This window comes from Dermacentor variabilis, chromosome 4 (assembly GCF_050947875.1).
Source record: "Dermacentor variabilis isolate Ectoservices chromosome 4, ASM5094787v1, whole genome shotgun sequence".
Lineage (NCBI taxonomy): Eukaryota > Metazoa > Arthropoda > Arachnida > Ixodida > Ixodidae > Dermacentor > Dermacentor variabilis.
The window spans coordinates 76,782,629-76,804,947 of record NC_134571.1 but is presented as its reverse complement, the minus strand read 5'-3'; the positions used below and the strand labels follow the sequence as shown (position 1 = coordinate 76,804,947).

Below are 22,319 nucleotides of genomic sequence, written 5' to 3'. Positions count from 1 at the left end.
GCTTAGTATTTACTTAGTCAAAACAGTTAAGAAGTCCTTCTGGCTAGTAAGGGCAGCACTTACTAGATTTACTAGCCGCTGGCTAGTACAGGACGACTGAAAAAGTAGTAAAATGCATAGTAATATAGTAAACGCGTGCATTTACTAGCTATTTGCTAACTTTATTTTCAAGAGTGCTTGTGATAAATGCTTATTCTGTGAACGCTAATTACAGACCTCACAGAAAATTACTTGGAGAATAATTCTACAGTTTCATATATACGGCTGTTATTCGCAATGTTTCCCGGAGCACTAAAGCAACCATACACGACACAATTTAAGTTCCGTGGGAATGGACAACATGGCAAGAGTAATGTGTAGTGAAACTTGAACGTTTCAGTTTAATATGAGCGTTGCAAATAATTACCGTACCTTTGTATTTTCTTTATTTTTATGCGTTATACGAGGTTCCATAGTCGGTTTCCCCGGTATCCTCGGGAAAGGAAACGAGGCAGCATATATTTCGAAAAAATTAGGGGCACGTTATAGGTGATTTATAGCCGACGTTCAAAGTGTGTTGGTTAACTGCGGCCTTTGCAATAAATTACGCACGCATGCTTTCCGGAGCGTTAGAAATGTTTTACGAGTGGCGCAACATTTTGGCCGCTGCTATGGCATAACTACAATAGCCATAGAGTTCAATGTCAGCATAAATAAAGGGATCACTGTGGCAAATAAATATATGAAGTTAAATGCGTGTAGATCACATAGAGCTTTGCAAAACAATTCTTAAGCAAGTGTCTGAAAGCGTCGTAGGGTCGTTATTCGCAATGTTTCCCAATGCCGTGAGATAACTCTAGGTTGCACCAACTTTATATTTGATGTGAATTGTAGGCATCTTTTGTGTAATGCCCAACTTCAATGTTTCTGGCTTAATTAGGAGCATTGTAACTAATTAATAAACGCGCGCATTTTTCTCCCGGGAGAAAATTACGCACATGCAACACAGATGTCACAATCTATAGGAAGCTAAAAGCTTTATTGAAGCGGTTGATTGTATGCTGCTCAAGTAAACGCGATTCGTAGGATTGTGTTTATTGTCGTCTTATATAGCGTGTAATTTTATGCAATGTTTATGCGCTACACCGTTCACAAGCTATGCTGAAATGCAAAGACCAAAGCAGGTGGATGCACACTGCCAGATGCCGATACAGCGATGTCACGACGACGAAGGTGTTGAATGATTGCTTGTCCCAGGAACACTGGTGACGAACAGATGTAGGTACAGAGAAGTGCGACGCACAATAAGCGTTGTTACGGAAAGAGACACCGAGGCCTGTTTCACAGGCCTTATTCACAAAGTCGTCATTCGCCCCGTCCCGTCACCGTCATGGCACCGGTGTCTGTCATGAGAAAGCGCTTCCGCGCCAGTATCTCAAAAAAAAAAAAAAAGAAAAGGTCACCGGCGACGTCCATCATCTACGGCGTTCCTATTTGGACGAGGCACTGGCGAGGAAACACTGTCTCCAGATGGACGCTGGTGCCATAACCGGACGTGTAGACGACGGTTGTGGGAATCAAGCTTTAATGTCGGTCCCGCAGGCCACATGTCCTCAAGTATTAGAGCAACCACGTTCAAAGCCTTCTGCGTAGAACATGAAGTGGACAAGTGTCCGAGGATTCTCTCCTGCGTCAAAGAGTAATCGTCAACTTTGTCAAGCGCAGCTGGCAGCGTTTCTTTCGCCGAACTGTAACGAAGGTAGTCATAGAGGACATTTGTAATCGAGTAACTTCGCTATATATCCCTCTGGCAACGTTACGGTGCTTGTCGTTACGCTAATACGAAGTCGAACGTACTTTCGGCGCAACGTGTTTAAACTTGGAACAGCGTTCGCGCAGCAAAGAATATCTGCTTTGTAAGGAGTGCAAGGAATGCATTCCGTCGCACGCAACGAGCGATGGAAAGAAAATGGCGTAACGTTAAGGCTAAAAAAAGAAAATGATGTGGATTAGAGGGTTTATAGGGTGGCCGATATCCTATTTGACAAGTGGAAGAAGAAACGGAGTTGGGCGGGCCATGTAATGAGTAGAACAGGTAACCGGCTGTATCTTAGAGTTGCAATTGGGTGCCCAGTTGGGCGCCAAGGTGAAGAAAGCGTAGCCGGGGACGGCAGAGAACTAGTTGGGGGAAATAAATTACGAAATTAGCAGGCATGACGTGGGGCGAGCTAGCGCTCGACAGGGGGCAATTGAATATCGTTGGGAGAGGGCATTCGTCCAGCAGCGGACGCAAATGGGCTGATGATGACGAAGGAATGTGAAACGTGTCTGCTCCAACGGCTATACAATATAACGGAGTGCCAACTGCGTTTTCCACGAGTCCATCGAGCGAGCTACGAAGCCGCGTGCGAAAGATGCGAGTGCTAAATGCGTCGAAGAGCCACAGTTGGCGCGAGAGGAGAGGCAGCCCGGCTGTGGCCAGGACTGTTGGCCCGACGACGGGGCGAAGAGCAATGAACGAGTGCGAACGACGCTGCGCGAAAGTGGCTTTCGTACGGCACGCGGCACCCGAGGAGGCGTCGGCAACGACTATATGCAGTCTCTTTCGCCTTCGGCCGCGGTCGTCAATCACCTCAAGTGTGGCTGCACGCTGGCGTGCCCCGCTTTCCGCCGCGTATACGAACGAATCCCCTCGCCCACCACAGAGGAGAAGATTTCGTCGATATGCCGTCTCTGCCAAAGCAACGGCGGCCATCAGAAGAAGGAGAAGAAGGAAAGGTGGAGGATGGCAGAGGAGGAATTGGAAGAGAAGGCTGAAGGGCGTACACACATCGCGGCCCGTTACCCGCAAACGCAGATGTGGCGAAACGACCCACTTTAAATTTCAAAGCATCATCGCCCATTTTCCTTTTTTTTCTTCCTTCTTTTTGGTGGTTTTCTTTCCTCGTTCCGTGCGGAATCGCTCACATCATCCTCGCCTCCGGCACATTTCGGCCCCGTTTGCTTCTCTTTACTGGTACATTTTGTTAAAGAATCGTTTCTTTCTCTTCGCTTTCTGTTCTTTAAAATGTTTCCAGTTCGCCGTTACCACTATAGCTTTCCCGGTCTCAGGCGCGTTTCAATCCGTCTGCGCCGCCCAGTTTTTGTTACGGCCGTTTAGAACGTGAGCGTGCAGACGAAGTCAATGCACTTTGGAAACAATGTAGGAAAAAAAAAGGATAAAGAAAATAATAAAGAAAGGGCCAAAAACACAGCGGATTTCCACTGCTCGCACGTTCTAGAAGGCGGTGCATATTTTTGACCTCACCGTCGAATGGCAAGGGCACTCGTAAAACGTGAACCCAGAAACGCATTCCGAAAAAAAAGAGAGAAGGAATGACATTTACGATGAATGCGAAGGAGCAAACCTTCATTTGATAACTCTCGTGAAGTGAACAAACAGTATGAGGCCAGGACGATATTGAACGTATGTTGATGTTTTCTTTCGATATCTTCTTTTGTTGCGCGAACAGAAAGAAGCGAGGAAAGGTCGCCAGGCGGGTGCGTGAAGAGAGGCAGGAGTAGTTAAAAGTGATGTGTTTCGCGACATTTCTTTTTTAAATTCCACGCTGTGCACATTCCAAGCAATCTGCGCGCTTCAAACACCCCGTTTAAGAACCATCAAAAGAACAAAAAGAAGAAAAGGCTGCTTTCAGGCTCTGCGTTATAAAATTTGAGATGTTTCCTATGATGTTATTTGTCATGGGGGTGTCATTCAATTTTTCTGATTTGATATGAAAATAACATCAATTTACGTTATTTGAGCCCTTTAGCTTAATGGCCTGTTAAGCAGTATTTAACTAAAACGCCGACGCACACACAGGTGTGGGCGCATAGGTGACGCACACTTTACTCACTTTCTCTCGAAGAACGTGCATTCATTGCTTTTAAAGCGTAGGCCGTGACAGTTTGGGTATTTAGCGCTGGCTGTTCTTGTAGTATGCGTTGCCGAGCCGTATGAACTGTTCTGAGAGTATTTGAAAAAAGAAGAGTTGGTAAACGACGTTGTGAAAGAAGCCGTCCAAGTGAGCTCCACTGCATTTCACAAATATGAGCTACTGGTGGCCTGCCACTTATCTCTTACAAGCAGCTATCATACAAGCATTTAGCAACTATCAGAGCACCTGCAGTGGTAGCTTGTATTCCATCTCATCCGTACTTTGCAGCACTGTCGAAGGTACGAGGCGTACACAGGCAATATCCATGCGCAGTGGAATACAGTTCATGGCGTAACTAGCTGATTATTGGCCGTACGAGAAGAAGAAAATGAACTTTATTAAAACGAGTGGTGCGGAAGTTTTTGTTGCAGTGGCCTCAGGTGGCGGCTCGAAGTCCTTGGACTCGGGCGGCATCTTCAGCTTGCACGAGAAAGTTTTATTTCTTTCTCGCTACCTGATATGGTAGAATAATACGTGACATGCTACAGCATTTGTGCATGCACGTCGTACACCAAGGATTATTATGGCAGTTACTGCCGGCTACCGTAATAGCCACCCTAACCGTGATTACTTGGCTACATGGCAGCGCCCATACAGCGCCGACCACCCACTTCAATCCGAATTCGCCCTTGTTACTGGCTCTTAGCTCTGTCAGAAAGAAACAAGTGCAAAACCCGTCATCGCTAAGTCTCATCTCAAGCTGACATCAAAGCGTTAGGTATGTTTTGCCGTAATCATTGAGATCGGCTGTTTGTTTTCACGCTCCTGGGACTACAGCCACGGTGCTGAGCCGTAAAACTGGTTTGATATCTACGACCTTGCTCTAGCATGGTACGTGATGACGGTAGCGACCAAACGCGAAGTAGACCCGAGCGGACACTGTGGCGCAGGTGAACATCTGTAGGGCATTCGCCCTTACTACGTACCAAGGAAAAACGTACAGGTTTAGCGAAGGCCCACTGTTGCATCCATGTAAATGCAGCTTACGGTTACGGTGTTAAATATTTCTTTTGCGTCAATCCACCAACCATGGAGCATGCACCAACAGGATGGCAAGCAGACGCTGAACAGACGACGGGGCACTAATGAGCACATCTCGAGGGGCACTCGGTCTTCCCATTGGATAAGAATTCGTGTAGCTTCCACAGTGCTGCAAGGAACTACTGAGATGGAGTACAGTTTCCACGGAGTCGCATTGCGGAGCTCGAGCTCACTGGTTCAAGCCCATGCGCAGCGGCCGCATTGTGATGGCGGCGAAATGTACTTAGATTTAGGTGCATGTTAATGAGCCACAAGTGGTCAAAACGAAACCAGTGTCTCCTACTATGGCGCGCCTCTTAATCGTACCGCGGTTTCGGAACGTAAAACTACTCTGGTTCTTAGTTTTAATTTTCCGATATCAGTGCATAAGCGGCGAAATAATTCATTCACATAACGTTCTAAGAACCATGGACCTTGCGCTTACTACTTCTTGCACTATTGCGGGCGCCCACCGTCCACAAACTTTCCTAGAAAAGTAGCGAGACTTTCTGGGCTCTTGGGGTTCAGTGGCACGCAGCAGGCTCTACACTCGTCATCGCCATCAACGCGTGCCGCGTTCAGCGTTTGGAACAGTCCCTCGGCAGAGATGCTACCATGTCTCTCACTCACCGGTGACCACCAGTTGCGTCTCCATGCGATCCTGGCCGATGGAGTTGTTGACGATGCAGACGTACTTGCCGCCGTCCGATACCTGGGCGCGCCTGAAGAGCAGCGTGCCGTCGGCCTGGGACACGCGGCCCGCCGGCGAGTCCAGGGCCACCTGCCAGCCCCCTTCGACGCGGTGCCAGGAATAGGAGGGCACAGGGTAGCCCTGAGCCGCACACGGGATCTTCACGTTCTCGCCTTGCCGCGCCCGCACTACGGGGCGCCGGTCGGTCAGCCTCGGTGCCGTGTTCACGTGCGTGTCTGTGGTAAAGCGAAGGCACGGTGAGGAAGAGAAAAAAAAGCGATCGGAATAATAATAAAAAAAAAACTCGGATAATTGAAGACAGGGAATACTTTGTTTATTTCTGTCCCTTTGTTAGCCGCAGCGCTGTTTTTCAGTAAGCAAGGAGGTTAACTGGGAGCATTTTCCTGATTGGCCAACACAAGCTCTAGCCAGTGTCACATGGCTACGAAGCAGAGTGCAGCAGGAATTCGAGTGGCTATCTCGCAAAAGCAGGTACGCTCTATAAGGTGTTAAATGTGAAGATTCAGAGCGAGAAAGAAAAATAAAGGGGGGAAAATATGAAATTCAGAAATTTAATTTCACATGACAGATGTCTTATAGTAACAAGTGCAAAGGCCCTTCTTAAGAAAAAAATAGAGCTGGCAGGCGTAATTGCCGCTTTCAAATATGCTGAAAAATACAGATCAACGGACAAGTGCGTTCGTGCGCATAGATTTCCTGCTACCTCGAAATGAAACCAGATATGGTTTCGATATGACATGGCTCATTTTTTACCATAGTTTCAATGCGAAGCATTAATGCGATCAATCAGAGACGTTCTTCGTACGTTGGGCCAGTTGATTTGGTGGAAATCTCACCCAGAAATTATTGCGATTCAACGTTCCTCTGTTCTGCGTAATTAATCAATAAATTAAGGGATAAAGACTGCACATATAATGCTATATCGCGTGTGTATCTATAGCACACAGGCCTCTAACTGTACTGGGTGAATGGTTTATAAATTGAAAGGCCAATACACATGAACGGAGTTAAGAGCGGTGCTTCCAATCCGAGATGTTCTTTTTTTTTTGCAACAAAGAGAAGGACAAGACTTGCGACACACTCTCGTTCGTAGCACTACGGTTTCCTTATGCAGAGGCACTTGTTTTACTGCGGGCGTTAAAATTGTGGTATACGAAATTGGTTTTCTAACCACGCTTTATATAAGGAGGTTGATGTCAAAATCATGGGATGTAAAATAGAGCCTATGGCTCCAAAGCGCGCTTCTGAGAGCGAAAGAATGCATTGCATAAGCATCGTCCTCTTGATGCCAAACGTCATGCTATCAGTGCGAAAAACGAAGAGCAGCGTCAACGAGACTTACGAGCAAGACGAGAACGGAAGCGTCCTCTAGTTCCTTCGGGAAATGATGAGGAACGTCAACAAGACTTCTTTCTCTCAACAAGACCAGCTCTGCCTAACTAAGACGAGGAAGAACGCCAGATCTGTATGCTTCGAAAATATGAAAATTTCGAGATCAACAGAGAAATACTTTTCTGCATTCGCGAAGAAGGCACGGGGACTTAGCCTCGTAAATGAAGACGCTATCTCAACAGGATCCACAGGGCGTATTATTTATCGCGTTTTATTAAGGGGACTCCACCACTGGCAGATCCATGGCTAGATCTCTTACTTGGGTGTTCATAGACCGCTACTGACTCTTCTCAACGTGTCACCCAGCATTGCGCCGTTGACCAGCGTTCCCTCAACATAAAAGTGCGAAGCATAAACATGTCAACACGTTAATAAGGGATGTTTCAATGCAGCACGCGTACAGTACTTCAAGTGTTGTCACTCAAGCAAACGCTCGTCGGCTTCATCAGCCTTTTCCGTTATCTTACATTTATTCCAAAACCAATGAAATTTTATTTAGCATCACATGGATATCTCGGGGAGCAGACATAAAGCCTATGCAAAGGACTGTACATACAACCCACGAATTGAAGTTCACAAAATAGCGACAATGAACTGCAGTAAATTACTTGGTACCTGCCTAATAAACTTCTAATATACACTTATTCACTTGTCTTGTGTGCGCAAATTCTTCGCATTGGTACACGAGGTATGCCGCAAAGTTTAGCGAAGTACGTTTTAAAATATGTAATAATCAAAATGTTAAATAGAACAATGTGGTCACCCACGAAAGCCTCCCCGTAATACACGATATACTTGCTCCACCTCCCCTTCCATTGCTGGAAGCATCCTTGGTAGAGCTTATTTGTCAAGTGCTTCAGTAACGACGTCTTTCCTTTTAAATCGTCGTCACAGTTCCAAAATGTTGTCCCTGGAGCACCAGTTTGCATTTGATTAAAAAATAAAGAAAGAAAAGAAAAGAAAAGAAAGAAAGAAAGAAAGAAAGAAAGAAAGAAGCAAGGAATACCGCCGGGGCGAAATCCAGTGAGTATAGAGTTTGCCAGCACACTGGCGGAATTGCGGGCCGTAAACTCATGCGCTATTAACGCGGAGTGTGTAAGGTCAATATCGTTATCCGACAAATTTGGTAGCACGCTGCGCACACCATCTTTCAGACACTTGAGGACCTTCACGCAGTAACGTGCATTCATAGGTTGACGTCCAAGTGCAAATTCGTGATGCGCAACTCCATGGTAGTCAAGAAAGATGATCAACTTAACTTTCGTTTTCCCCTTGTTCTTCCATACTTTTCTTGGCTTCAGCTCGTATTTCTTTTTCTATTCGTTCCTCTGTGACTTCAGCTCGATGTCGTATTCGTAAACCCAAGTTTAATCGCCGGTGATGACCCTTTGTAAGAATTCATCGTTGGAGTGTGTAAGGTTTTCCAATCAATGTAACAGTATTTTCGTCGCCACTTTTGCTCTGGGGTGAGCAGTTTCAACCCCATCTCGGCGCAATTCTTTTCGATTTCCAAATGTTCTGTATAAATTTGGTGAACGGATGACTTTTTCAAACCAAGTGCTTCTCATGTCATTCTAACACTCATGTGGCGGTAGCCATTCGATAGGAGGCAGAAGATTGATGTTTTCATGTTTGCTCGAGATGAAGGGGCGTCCTGATCATGCATCGCCCTTGAGTTCCTGACGCCATTCCCGAGAACGCTGAGCCCACTTGAACACAGTTTGGTCTTTTGAGGGCATTCTTTCCATAGCGCTTTTGAAACATTTGATGAACTTCTTAACAATTCTAGGTCGATTTCTCAAGAAATGCGATATGGACTCTTTGTTATGTCTGTTCGTCGATCTTCATTTTGACAGACGAAAAATGGGTAGTACAAAAACTACACCCGTAAAATTCTGCCTGGTCATACGGTGAGCCGGTTCGTACTAGAGGTCAACCGTGTTTATTCAAATGTGAGAACTGAGAGAGTGACGCCGTTACACCCTCTCTCACTTTTCCAGCTGGCTGGGAACCAGATGTTTTATTTTAATATGTGGTTCTGATGCCACTGCTGCGAATACATTTTGCCCCGCCATTTAAGCACGGGCTTTTGCACTTTCATTAGGTGCTACAATATCAAAGCTAAAATAGGATATTATATGAGGTTCCTGTTTGTAACGGCAGTCTCTAAATGCAGGACGTAATAACACTGAATGGAAAGGCGGCTCTTTTAATTTTCTTTCACTCTCCATTGCGACTTTGTAAGGTTGACGCAAAACAGCGGACACTATTAGCTGCAATCGTCATCATTAGCGTATTTTGATTTCGACTAAGGATGAAGGCTTCTTCCAGCGATCTCCAATTACCACTGCCTTGCACATAGCTGATTCCAACTTGCGGATGCAAAATTTTCAGTTTGCTTACCCCACATATAATCTTCTATGCCGTTCTCGACTGCGCTTCCCTTCCCTTGACACCCAATCTATAACTCTAATGGTTCACCGGTTATCTACCCTACGCATTACATGGCCTGCCCAGCTCCATTCTTTATCTTAATGTCAACTAGAATATCGGCTATGCCCGCTTGTTTTCTGGTCCACACCACTGTCTTCCTGTGTCTTAGTGTTACGCCTAACATTTTTCGTTCCATCGCTCTTTGCACATTCCTTATCTTGTTCTCGAGCTTCTTTGTTAACCTCCAAGCTTCTTCCTCCTATGTAAGCACCGGTGGAATGCATTGATTGTACACCTTTCTTTTCAATGATAATAGTAAGCTTCCAGTCAGGATTTGGCATTTCCTGCCATGAGCACTCCAACCCATTTTTATTTTTCTGTAAGTTTCCTTCTCATGATCAGGGTCCCCTTTGAGTAAACGAGCTATAAAAGGGTAATCCTGCACAGACTCTAGAGGATGACTGGCGATGACTAATTCTTGTTCCCTTGCACGGTTATTGAACATTATTTTCGTCTTGTGCCTATGAATCTTCAACCCTACTCTCACACGTTCTCGGTTAAGGTCCTCAATAATTTGTTCCAACTCATCCTCAGTCTTGCTGAACCCGACAACGCCATATTCAAACGGAAGGTTGTTGAGATATTCGCCCGTGATCCTCAGTCCTGAGATCTTGGATACTTCTTCTAAGGATGCCGTCTATAGTTTTGGAGAGACTTTGTCCCCTTGCCCGACTCCTCTTGATAGGTTATTTTCTAGTTTTCTGGTGGAGACGCAAGGTAGCTGTGGAATCTTTGTATATGTTCTCCAAGATATGCATGTATGCCTCGTGCACTGCTTGATTACGCTATGCCTCCATGACTATTGGTATTTTTACCGAATCAAACGCCTTTTAATAATTTATGAAACCCTTATAGAGAGGTTAATTGTACAGCGCAGATTTCTTAATTACCTGACTGGCGACAAGAACGTGATTCATTGTAGAATATCTCTTCCTGAAGCCCACCTGTTCTCTTGGTTGGTTGTAGTCAAGTGTTGCCCTGATTGTATCGGAAGTTATCTTGGTGAATATTCCATACAATACTGAAAACAAGCTAATGGGCCTATAATTATTCAATTCTTTAACGTCGGTCTTATTGATTGGCATTCTTTTCTTAATGTTGGCATTCTTCCAGCTCTCTGGTACACTTGAAGTCATGAGGCATTGCGTATAAAAGGAGTGCAAGGTTTCCAAACATAATATCTCCTCCATCTTCGATTAAATCGACTGTCACTCCATCCTGCCCTGCCACTTTTCCCCGGAACATGTCTTACAAGGCCTTTCTAACTTCATCGCTAGCTATAAAAGGAGCCTATGTATCCTGTTCACCACTACTTCCAAAGAAGGTTGCTTGGCTGTTCTGGGTACTGTACAGGTCGTCGTAGAATTAATCTGCCGTTTCTGCTCACTTTCACATAGTAGCGACGGTGAAGAACACAATAGCAATAACTGTGTACGACAACACTAATCCTTTATGGAACGAGCTGCGTTCCACTAAAACCAAAAATCAAGTGACATTCATAGCACAACGATAGCAGCAGCAAAGTCGGCGGTCGATAAAAATCTGACCAGCGGGTTAAGCGCGTCGTCTTTTAAACATGGCACGTCAAAGCTTTCAGTGAAATCGCCGGTGCCCGCATGCCTTCCAGAAAGTACTACATACCGGCGTAGTGCATACAACCTGATTACACAAGGTTCTACGAAAACATACTCAACACATAGAAACGACGATGACATTCGAGTAAGTTTCGACACATGCAGGCGCGACCTACTCCGAGCGATGGTGTTTAACATTCGTTAGCGGTCACCGTTAGCGGTCACCGTAGAAATATTAACAAGTACACATGTCAATATACTGCAGAATTTCTGATCACATTACTGCCGCTTATCTTTCAGTGCGTACATCTTGCAATGTCCTAAGCCAAGTTTTCTTCTCACTGAATTCATGCAGCCGCCATTTCTTTACTGACTGCTCAATCTCTCATTTTGAATATATCTACCTTTATCCTTGTTTACCAATTCTTGTTGTTAGCTGCAATAAAACAACCGAGTAATTTAAACTCCTCAAATATTTACAACTTTGTCGCATCACTGTCGTGTGCATAACCGTGCAGAGGCGATAAAAATATCTCGTTTGAAGCAACCTGATGGTTCTATTAATGTACTGTCACTCACAGTAGCCTTGTTTGCCTAATAGAACTCATTAACTGTTTGCATTTCACCGCGATTAAAAAAAAAAGAGATAAATGCGTAGAGTTGGTAATGTAGAGTTCTCATTGACTTTTTCCTTTACTTTTGTTGCACTCGAATGGAGATGTGTTTAGAGCGACTGAAATATCCGTAGGAAAGGAGGGATTAATTAACTGGCGCAACAATATTATTATAGTAGGCGGTACGCAAGCGAAACATGCTCAAAAAGCACCCGGAAACAGAAACTGTGGCTGAGTGTCAGTCACCGGTGTAGTGACAATTTACTCTTCTTTCCAGTAAATAGAAGCTTTCTGCGCATTTTGCGCGAAAATGTACCATTGGAGGACAATATGAGGCCAGTCCACGGCAGTCAGCGTGTTCCTTTACCAGAAAATTGGACCCGATCATTCGCAGCGGTACGCCGCCGTGTATATTTAGATGTACGCCGTCGACCGCCTATCCACGCTAACGCAGAGACGCTGCTGCCACCTGTGGGTCGATATCGAGTCAAGTAGACTCCTATGCGACCGTGATAATCCTAACTAATCGGGCCTTTGAGTGTAATTCAAAGGAATGTCGTCATCATGCCGGTGTGGTGTCGTCCTGTAGTCATAGTCGTAGTCCTGCTGTCGTGCCATCCGACCCTTCCTTAGCGCACGGTAAGAGGCAAGAGAGAGAGAGAGAGAATGAAGAGGAAAGGCAGGGAAGTTAACCAGATATGAGGCTCCAGTTTGCTACCCTACACTGGCAAATAATGCATTACGCCTAATGGCGAAAAATGAACATGGCGACAATAACCATTTATACAGGCATCGAATTTTTAATGGAGCGAAGACAGTCAGTCACCTAGCCTGCTTGGGTTAGCTTTTACTACATCCGTTGCACTCTAGATTATTGCCTATCTCTCCTTTATCTTCAATTTATTTGTATTAAAGCCTATCTATTACATATTCTGTAGTGGTTCGTTACAGCGCAATACAAGGCAAGGACACAAGAAGGTATAAAAACGACGACACGGCACTGACTCTCAACTGATATTTTATTGAAGATATGTATAACACATATATAGGTGCCAGTTTATAACCATGACATGCACGAGGCACAGAGATGCATCGAGGCAACTGTGACAATCTGGCGCATCTCTGATGAGTTGCCTCGATGCATCTCTGTGCCTCGTGCATGTCATGGTTATAAACTGGCACCTATATATATATCCTTGTCTTGTATTGCGCTGTAACGAACCACTACGAGTCCCAACCAACTGGCCCAACTTCCCGTTTTTATACATAGTCTGTGGTTGACTGGGCCTCTAAAGACCCCGAATGCACCAAACTGTTCCCTGATTTTTTTTTTTTTGCACAAGAACGCTAAACGCCGCCTACTTACTTCGAGGACTGACCATCTGATGCCCCCATCCGTTTTAAACACCAGTGCCTCTGGAAGGTGGACGTTTTGTAGGTCCACGCTGGGTGAATATCTAACGCTTAAGGCACGACTCTGTTTTAACGCGACAGCGTTAAGGGCCCCGTGTCGCAGAAAACACGGCGTCGGCGTCCTGTGTCCGGCGTCTGCGCCGACCATCGTTTCGACAAAACATTATTCCGAACCCAGCGTTGTGGTGTCTCTTCTTTCTGTCGCGTTTTGCCTGTCAATTTTTTCGCTGGTTTTCTCAGTTGTCGTGCTGACCCAATTTCGCATACCCAATCACACAGACGCTCCGTGTAGCTTAAGAAAGTTACTTAAATAATTGAATTTCTCAAAGTAAAATACGTCAGAATAAACGTGAAGTATGGCTTACACCCAACATACAGGGATGATAGCGTCGGATTGTACTTGTAATATACCAGAAAACATAATTCTGCTACGCGGAGACTCAAAGAAAAACCCTTTTCCAGTGTTTCTACCATTCATAGACCGGCCACGGCGTCCGCGATTTGCGTGCGCCGGCGCGCGAGTCTTGGAGGGCACTGAGCGGCGCGCCCGGTTCCTTGCAACACTTCCAGATGGCGGTAGCCTTCGCCGTACTGTAAAGCCCCTCAATACCGCATTGCGGCGGGTGACGCAGGAGGCCGCGTTTCTATCAGAAAGGTAGCCTACCTGCATAGCGTTCGGCACAAGCATTTTCCGGTAAACGTTGCAGTTACGTAAGCTGCAGTTGCCGGGAAGCATGAGAAGCAGACTTTGAATGCTATCGCGCTCCACTCTTTATGGCTAAGCTTAAGCTTTCTCCAAATTTTCTTGAAAATCAGTCTCACTTATGTAGGCTCGCTACCAACGCCAAGCTATACGCGCCATCTGGTGTATACGAGAAGTTGAAGTGTACATAACTGGCTGCGGTGAAGAGGCTAACTGTACGACGCAAAAAACAAACGAAGGGCTAAGCACTCACTACGAAACCAAGGTTTAGCGTTGCGCATGAACTTCTAGCTCGGATGGTGTTCTAACTATAAGCAGGTACGACTAACGCGGACGCGTACCCGCCGTGGTTGCTCAGTGGCTATGGTGTTGGGCTGCTGAGCACGAGGCCGCGGGATCGAATCCCGGCCACGGCGGCCGCATTTCGATGGGGGCGAAAACACCCGTGTACTTAGATTAAGGTGCACGTTAAAGAACCCCAGGAGGTCGAAATTTCCGGAGTCCTCCACTACAGCGTGCCTCATAATCAGAAAGTGGTTTTGGCACGTAAAACCCCATAATTTAATTTTTAACGCGTACGAAACACACGCGGATGCGCCAAGATTTCTGGCACGCTTAAAGCATTTAGCACACCGCGTAGGGCACGGGCGCAACTTTAAGGCTGCTCGTAGAGAGCCGCGACAGGAAAATTACATAACTTTCAGGTTTGAGCACTGGGGCGCTATAACGTAAAGCTATTCCAAACATTTCTATTCCAATTGCGCAATCAGCCCTCCGCGATTGGTGAAAAACTTTTTTTTTTGGACCACCCCCACTTCACCTGTCTGTCACACGACGTCACGAAAACCGCGATCGCTCCCCATCTGATAGGACGCGTACACACTGATTATGCATGACTTGACCGAACAAAAGGAAAATAGTTATTTCTGATTCGACGCCTTTTCGCCATTAGCCTTCGGCCATTGCTCAAAAGTTTTCGGGCTGCAGCAACTTCACTTGCGTCTCACACGGCGTCACAAAACCGCAAAAGCTTACCGCGTCAAAGTGACGTGTACGCGATAAAGATGTATTAATATGCCCAACATTACTGAATTTTCTTCTGAATAGCCGCAGGCTGCCCTGTTCCGAAAGGAATAAAAGATGGCTTGCCGCCGCTCGCTCCGGCAGTAGCTACTTGCCCTTGCTGGAGAGCATGGGTTTATTTGCGTATAATAAAGCTTTTTGCGTGGCCGTGTAACGTTTTCGAGAACTTTCGGCACGTTTACGACCTCGTTCTGCCAACTCTTGTTTCCTGAGCATCCGTTTTAGCGTCATTCTTAAGCTTCCGTTGCATGCCGCCGCGATTGTCGACGAGCCACCGCAAGCTAAGAGAAAGCGGACCAATCACAGACGCCGGCACCACCCTTTTCATTCGGTTATCGATATTCAGTGCAGAGGTTCGGCCCCATCAAATCTCTCTCCACTTGAGCATGCTCCTCGCCTCTTGTGAGCCAATTAGATAAGACAAGCCGCTCAGTGCAGGCAATGTTATTCGTTTTTCATGCAAACAAAAGGGGCCTCCTAAGAACGAGGGGAGCATTTGATTGGTTTGTTCAGACAACCCTGCGGGTGACTGCCCGATGCTTGCGTTGGCTGCTACGCAAATTTGACGCCAGGAGATTGGAATAAAAACATATTGGAATAGTTTTACGTTATACGACCCCTGATGTCATTTTGCTCATTTGATATTTAACAGTCTGAGAAGATTTCCTTTTTCCCATTCCCAAGAGTAGGGTAGCCAACCAGACGCATTTCTGGTTAACATCCCTGCTTTCTCCCTTTATTTCCTCCTTCTCCTTTAAGAAAGAAAGGCATGCGCTGCTGACGTTGTGTTTCATTAGATATGTTTGCGGGCGGCCATTTTCAGAATTCTGAGGAATAATTGGGTCAAGAACGTAAGAGCTGGTACTAACTTTAGGGTTTAAATAGTGTGGCAATATAACCTGCAAATAGGGCATGGATAAAAATATAGAGTACATATACCTAAATATATGCAGGAACGAAATATATACAGGATTCGCATGGAGTGCCCATATAATTGCTATTGCATAAAAACAACGGAGACCGCTGAAGGAATGTGTTGCATTATTTCAAATCTGGGGCGCAACTGTAAACTACGGTACGCGACCAACTCGAGTAAACACTTTCTGCTTGCAGCTCCGGTGCCCGACTCATTGAAGAAGCCGGTAACAAGAGGCCACTCTGCAATGTGCGGCGGGGTAAGAAGCTACGATAGAAAGGACCTGTTCATTTCTATCAGAACATACCAGATAACAAGCCGCCGAAATGCAGCGGCCTGCGGTAGATGCGTGGTAGAGACGCAGTGTGCGCAGAAACCACCCCCCTTCTGCTTCAAAGAAGCGTTAGGAGGTTGTACGCTTGAAACCCACTCTAAAGAAAAAGCAACGTGTCGGTAGAGAATCAATATTTATGCACTCGGCTGTCGTACTAAAGCACACGTCGCCGCGTAATCGATGCACTTCGAACGCACGCTATACAGGGATGAGGCCGTGGCACCATTACACTAACGACGTGGCAACAACAGAGAAGAGAGCAGGTGTAGCAATAATTAAAAAAAGAAAAAAAAGAAATGAAAGAAGCAACATCGAAGTCCCGAATTTGCCGTACGCCACTAATTTGCCGAAAGCAGCAGTCTCCCAGCTGCCGTCGGTAGCGGTACACCCCGGCCGATGAACGCCCATGCTCTGGCGTACCGATCAATCGCACCCTTTTTCCCGGTGACCACTTGAGGCGGCAAAAATAGTGACAGCAAGCTTTTTGGCAGAGTTCGCCCGAGGCGCTAATTACCGCGCAACCCCTGGGGGCTTTCGCGGATCACCAATCTATTCGCTTTGAGGCTTCCGTGTTTGTTTGTTCGCCGCACTCGCGGGAAGAGGAGGATACCGAAGCGCATGACGTGCATGCTTTGTACTCGCTCGAAAAATACGTAAAAGAAAAAAAAAAGACAAAGTGGCGGCTACAGCCGCGCGTTTGTCGTGAACGGATGAGGATAACAAACTTGGCCGGTGCGCTTCGCTCATGATACACTTTCACGTGCAATTAGCTGTTGCATTATTAAGTATGAATAATGAGCCGCTCATTTAGGGACAACCGAGAAATCCTCTTTTCTTAACCTACAATAGTTACAATACGGCAAAGCGCGAGAGAAAATTTAACCAGGCAGTTATACCGAAAGAGCTCTGTTATACAGAAAGACCTCAAAGAATTCCAATAGCATGAATACGCGATATGCTGTAGCTGCTACCGGAGATACCCATCGAGGGCCGCGGCAGGGAGCGAACATTCAGCGCGGGTATATTTACGAGACAGCGTTCTCTCTCTTTTGATGGCAGGGCGTCTTAGAGAGTGGTTCTATTAGTGTTGGGCATTAGTGCTTGGCAACTGTACCTCTTTTCCCGTATGCGGCGACGGCCGAGGTGATCGTTAAACAGGCGGAAACAATTAGACAAACAAAATCATGAGCCACTCCACTCTGTGAAGGTCGACGACCAGCTAAGCTGTTTAGTGCACGACACAGAGGTGACACGGATTTTTGAATAAACGTACGAACCCATTTACCACGGCTTTCATATACATTCGCATGGACAGCGGGACCGCCACCGCGGTAGAGCGAAAGGAAACTCGATACGCAAGCGCTTGGAACGCCGACAAAGAGAGTCCGGGTGCGAACGTAGAGATGGTCGAAGCGGGTCAAAGTGTAGTATCTGCTCTTATCAGCTCAATATCTGATACGGGTTATATTTGGACCGAATATATTAAACTTATTTTTGCAAGCTGGCGGAGTGCTTGAAGCCTGCTTCACCTCCGCCGCGGGATGGCCGGTGTTGCACTATCTCCACGATCGGCCCACGGATCTTGCACACGCAGAACAAAAATGCGCGGAACCCTAGCCATAAACAGCTTCGGTGTAAAATGAATTGCATCTCATATGTGAGACGATACTCAACCCGCATGCATTATCTTTACTTCCGTACAACCCATTAAAACTGTGTTTACACTGCATGATCAGACACTCCGCGAATCCTGCAATGTTCTTTCTTTTTTCGCTATTGGAGCGCAAATAAAGGAAATTGATTAGGTCACCTTATAATGACGGTGGTAACTTTTTCAAATAACAGCAGCACGTAAAATTGTTAAAAGATACGAAGAAAAGTCGCGGGTTCGCGGAGCGCTTCAGCCGCTTCATTAATGTAAACGACAAACCGTTACCGACTTAGCTGCAGTTCGAAATGCTCGCCTGATGACCAGTTCTCGAATATGGCGAAAAAAAAAGTATATGTTCATGAAATGTTCCTGAACCACGCTAATATGAAGTGGGCAATCCGAGCAATGACGCTGCACTTCAACTTTTTATTAGCTAAATATTTCCGGTTTTCAAGAAATGCGACAAAGTTAACGTTCAAGAGAAAAAGAAATTAAACCTCGGCTTTTCAGAAGTCGTGTATTCACACACAAAGCTTCGAAAAAGCCCACATTGGATTGGTCATTATGGGAGCCAATACTTTGGATGCCAGAGATACGGGCAGACTTGTTGTAATCGCCATACCAGCAGCAATGTTTGTCGGCTTTTTTTTTTTCTTTTCTCTTCTTATCTCGCTTTTAGTGTTTGTTTCCAGAACAGCATACTCCAAGTAACGCTCTATCGATCCGTGGGCGCCCGGAAATATGGCTGGCGGGCCCCACACACGACGGCTTTCATTAGAGCCGCCGCTGGCAAAACAACGCTCTCGAACCATATTCGAACTTTGAATGCGGGGCGCCTTCGCTATCTCCACGAACGATCTCCATTTTCCGCAGTGAAACTGAGCAAGAAAACAAAAATGGATGCTGAAAGCCTAGACGCACGATACTATAAGATAGAGAGAGCAGTGCGCATGCTACGCGAACACAGCGCGAATATGCTATATGCTCGACAAAAGTACAGCGCTGATGGTACAATATAAGTACGTATGTACAAAAGGCTAATACAACAACGGTGGTAGCTGGAGTCGTTAAGCCGGAAATACCGCAGGCTCTCGATGGGGGCGGCGAAAATCTACCCCGAGATTTATGCATTCGTATTCCCAGATGCCCGCCGAAACAGCTTGTTTTCCTTTTTCTTTTATCGGCGTTCTTGCTGTACTGGTTTTATTCGTTAGTTGTTTCTTTCTTTCTCTCTCTCTTTCTTTCTTTATTTTTCAGCAGTACGGCGTCGGCGATAATGCGCAGAGACGTATCGGAGGATGAAAACTAATAGACAAAAGAGTGGCGAAAAAACTTTGAGCAATACCAAATACCGTATTGCAACTCCGGACAAGAAGGGAGAGGAAAAAGAAAGAAAGAAAGAAAAAAAAAACGAAAGAAAGAAAGGGCGCAAATGGATAGAACCGAGTTGCGAAACAATGACACGTATGTAACACTGATGATGCATTTTTGAATAATGGCGGCGAACGAAGCGTAGCAGAAAGGAAGCATTTCATTTCGGCACCGTCGTTAGGCTTTGGTTCGTTTTCTTGTAAGGCAAAAGGGGTGGGTGTAGGGGTTGAGACGGGGGAGGTGGGGGGTGTAGACACGGTGATGACGGCCGACGATATAGCATCAAAGAGAACGGAGGCGGCCGAACGGCACAACCCGGGGAAAAGAAGGAAGGAAATAACTCTCTAGCTCGCACAAAAAGAGTCATCTGCATATTTCGCGAATGAAAATTTGCATCCGGCCGGCAAGAAAGGCGCCTGCCCTGACTGCCGGAAAGCCAGAACGACAGGCAGGTTCGAAAGCAGCGGCGAAGCCGCTACATCGGGGAAAAAAAAGGGGGGGGGGGACGGCGGAACAATGTAATAACCGCTAGAGATGGAAAGACACAACGTTGGAGAGAGCCCCCGAAACGAGCTTGCTCCTATACGGGCATACAAGGGCGAGCTTTCTATTTTGTTATATTCCATTCGCTCGTCATTTGATGATCATTACAACTTCGACAGGAGGGGTGAGGTTGATGCGCCTTGTCCGCGCGTAATCGGCAGCCCCGCATGGCGCATCCCGACGCCGTCCCCCGCATCGGAGGAGGACGACTTGGAAGAGCAAAATCAATTTGGTAACGAGTGCAGCGCTATATGCCATAAGGCTTAGCACTGAGGACTGAGCCGCGGCACTCGTCCGAACTCGCGAGAGGAGGAGTTGTGTGTGAGAGAGAGAGATAGAGAGAGAGAGAGAGACAGAAAGGGAAGGAGAGGGAGAGAATAGTTGTAAGAGAGCGAGAGACGGAGAGACAATGAAAATACAGAAGCCTCGGTTCGCCGGCTGCGCAGCCAATTTCCCGAGGGACTGACCGACCCGCGGCCGCTCCTATAGTGGAGTTAGCGCGGCGCGGGGACCGAATTTGCATGCGGACCGGCGAAATAAAACAGGCTAACTAAAACCGGCGCGGGCGCGAGTACGCCGTGTCGCTCGCGCCGTCTGTTGCTGCTGCTGGCGCGAGGGCGATAAGCGGGCCGGATTGGCGCGGCGCCGATAATGAATGGCGGCTGCGCGCACCGTTTCCGCCGGGACGCACGGGCGCGCGCAAACAAGCAAGCGATGCACTGCGTCGGTGGCGATCCGTGGTGACGCGGTGAAATAGCGGCCGCTAATGGTGCGCGAGAGTGCGAGTGCGTGGGTCACGCGTGGAGTGTGTGTGCTTACGACGGCGGTGTATATGGCCGCTCGGGCGAGCAGTTTCGATATCGCCGCGGCGTGGTGTGGGGCCGGACAAACGCGCGGTGGAAGTGAATCTAAACTGGAACGCATTTCTGAGAACGCTCGTGAAAGGGCGATGAATATCATCTGCATAGGGGGGCTTCGTGGCACTGCTCGGAGATTTGCGTATGAATGACGGCTGCGCTTGAACTGTTGGGTACTTTTTGTTCTTTTACAGACAGAGCAAGAAAAAGTAATACAAAGCGAAAGAAAAAAGAAAAGGAAACGCGGTTTTGCCTGTCTCTTTTTCACACCTGTTTTCGCGCTGCTTCTTGCCGTGTTGGGCTATTTAACACTCCGACACAGAACGGTCCAAATGCAATCTAAGCATGTTTCAAGCCTGCGCCTCTGCAGCAAGCGAGAATCAGTATAGGCTATAATATGTATCAAATTCATTACACTCTTGCTGAACATCTGAGGTGAAACGACATGCATTAACATATGTCAACTGCGAAAGCCTTGAGAAACCATTTAGGACAAGAAACTGCTTAAGGTAAGCGTAAGTGCATGTGTTCACGCAGAACAGCTAAGAGGGTGAGAGTGCGTGCTCTTGACGACGCAATAGAGAAGATATGAATTTGTCGTTTTTAACGTTTTTGTTTTTATCGCACGCGAACCTCTTTGTTTCACCTAAAGTGCGTCGAAAGTGCTGTTCTGATTCAATCTACTGCAACTTCGTTCTGGTTCCGTTCGGAGAACAGGTCCGGTCCTGGGCGCTTTGTCCTGGGATTCAGCTCTGGTTCCTGGTATAGGCCGGCGAAATAAACGAAACTCACTCAGGCACACTCACAAAATATATTTGCTGCTTAAGTTCTCTGTTACTCGGGCTCAGACTCGCCAGAAGTCTACTCAGCTCAGGTTTGGCCGCTCTGCAATACAGAATAGTCCACCTTTACCAATAAACAATCTACTACACCTTAGCAAACGCCGTCATAGTTAATGAGATCAAGGCTTCATCACCACTCATATTTCATTTTTGCGTCTTTCCTGGCATAGCGAGCCTCCTTTGGAGGTAAGAGTGAAATTTGTTTGAATAATGTAAGCGTAATTTAATTATACGGTTCATCCTATCTTTCTCTTCAATGTCTCTTTAAGGGTCACAATGCGGATTGCTTCTTGGGCGCATAGGTTCCTTCTCTGCGCTAATTCTTTCTTTTCGCTCCTTTATTTCTTTACCCAGTATAGCAGGGAATCAAACCGTAAATTGCATGTATAGTCTCCTTGCCTCAGCACTGCCCTCATTGTTTCTGTATAAAATTCCCTACGGTGCGTCAGAACGCGCAACGAGGTCATGCAAATTGGCAGGATACGCACAGGATCACGCGCGCAATCTCCTATTACGATCTCGTGTATTCGCCTCATTCTATATCTTTCTCGGCCCCGCATAGAAAATACAATAAGCGAACGGCTTCAGACATGGTGCAGTTCTGAATAATATGCATATATCGTCAAAAAATATCTCTTTGCCTTTTTTTTCAGCATATTTGCTAATTTCACAGCGGTGCTTCGTAGCGAGAAATTGCAACGTGTTGCCAGAGATTTGGGGACTACATCCCTCCAAAGGGTAGTAACTTCAACTTCACACAGAACAAGTCAATGAGCTGGAAAAATGACTCAGAAATATAAACCGGCAAGTAAATGAATTCCGGAGTTTTAGGTGCCAAAAACTAC

General features: G+C 46.4%; 1 protein-coding gene and 1 pseudogene across 2 annotated transcripts in view; one reads left to right on the top strand and one right to left on the bottom strand.

The window, feature by feature from the left end:
* Window positions 1-22,319, bottom strand: part of LOC142579398 (cell adhesion molecule Dscam1-like) — a 377,301-nt gene that overhangs the window by 123,818 nt on the left and 231,164 nt on the right. For both annotated transcript variants that reach the window (XM_075689534.1, XM_075689535.1), the window contains exon 5: window positions 5,607-5,903. In XM_075689534.1, coding sequence (XP_075545649.1) covers window positions 5,607-5,903 — 297 coding nt within the window. The remainder of the gene's footprint in view (window positions 1-5,606; window positions 5,904-22,319) is intronic.
* Window positions 17,614-17,792, top strand: LOC142580580 (U2 spliceosomal RNA; annotated as a pseudogene).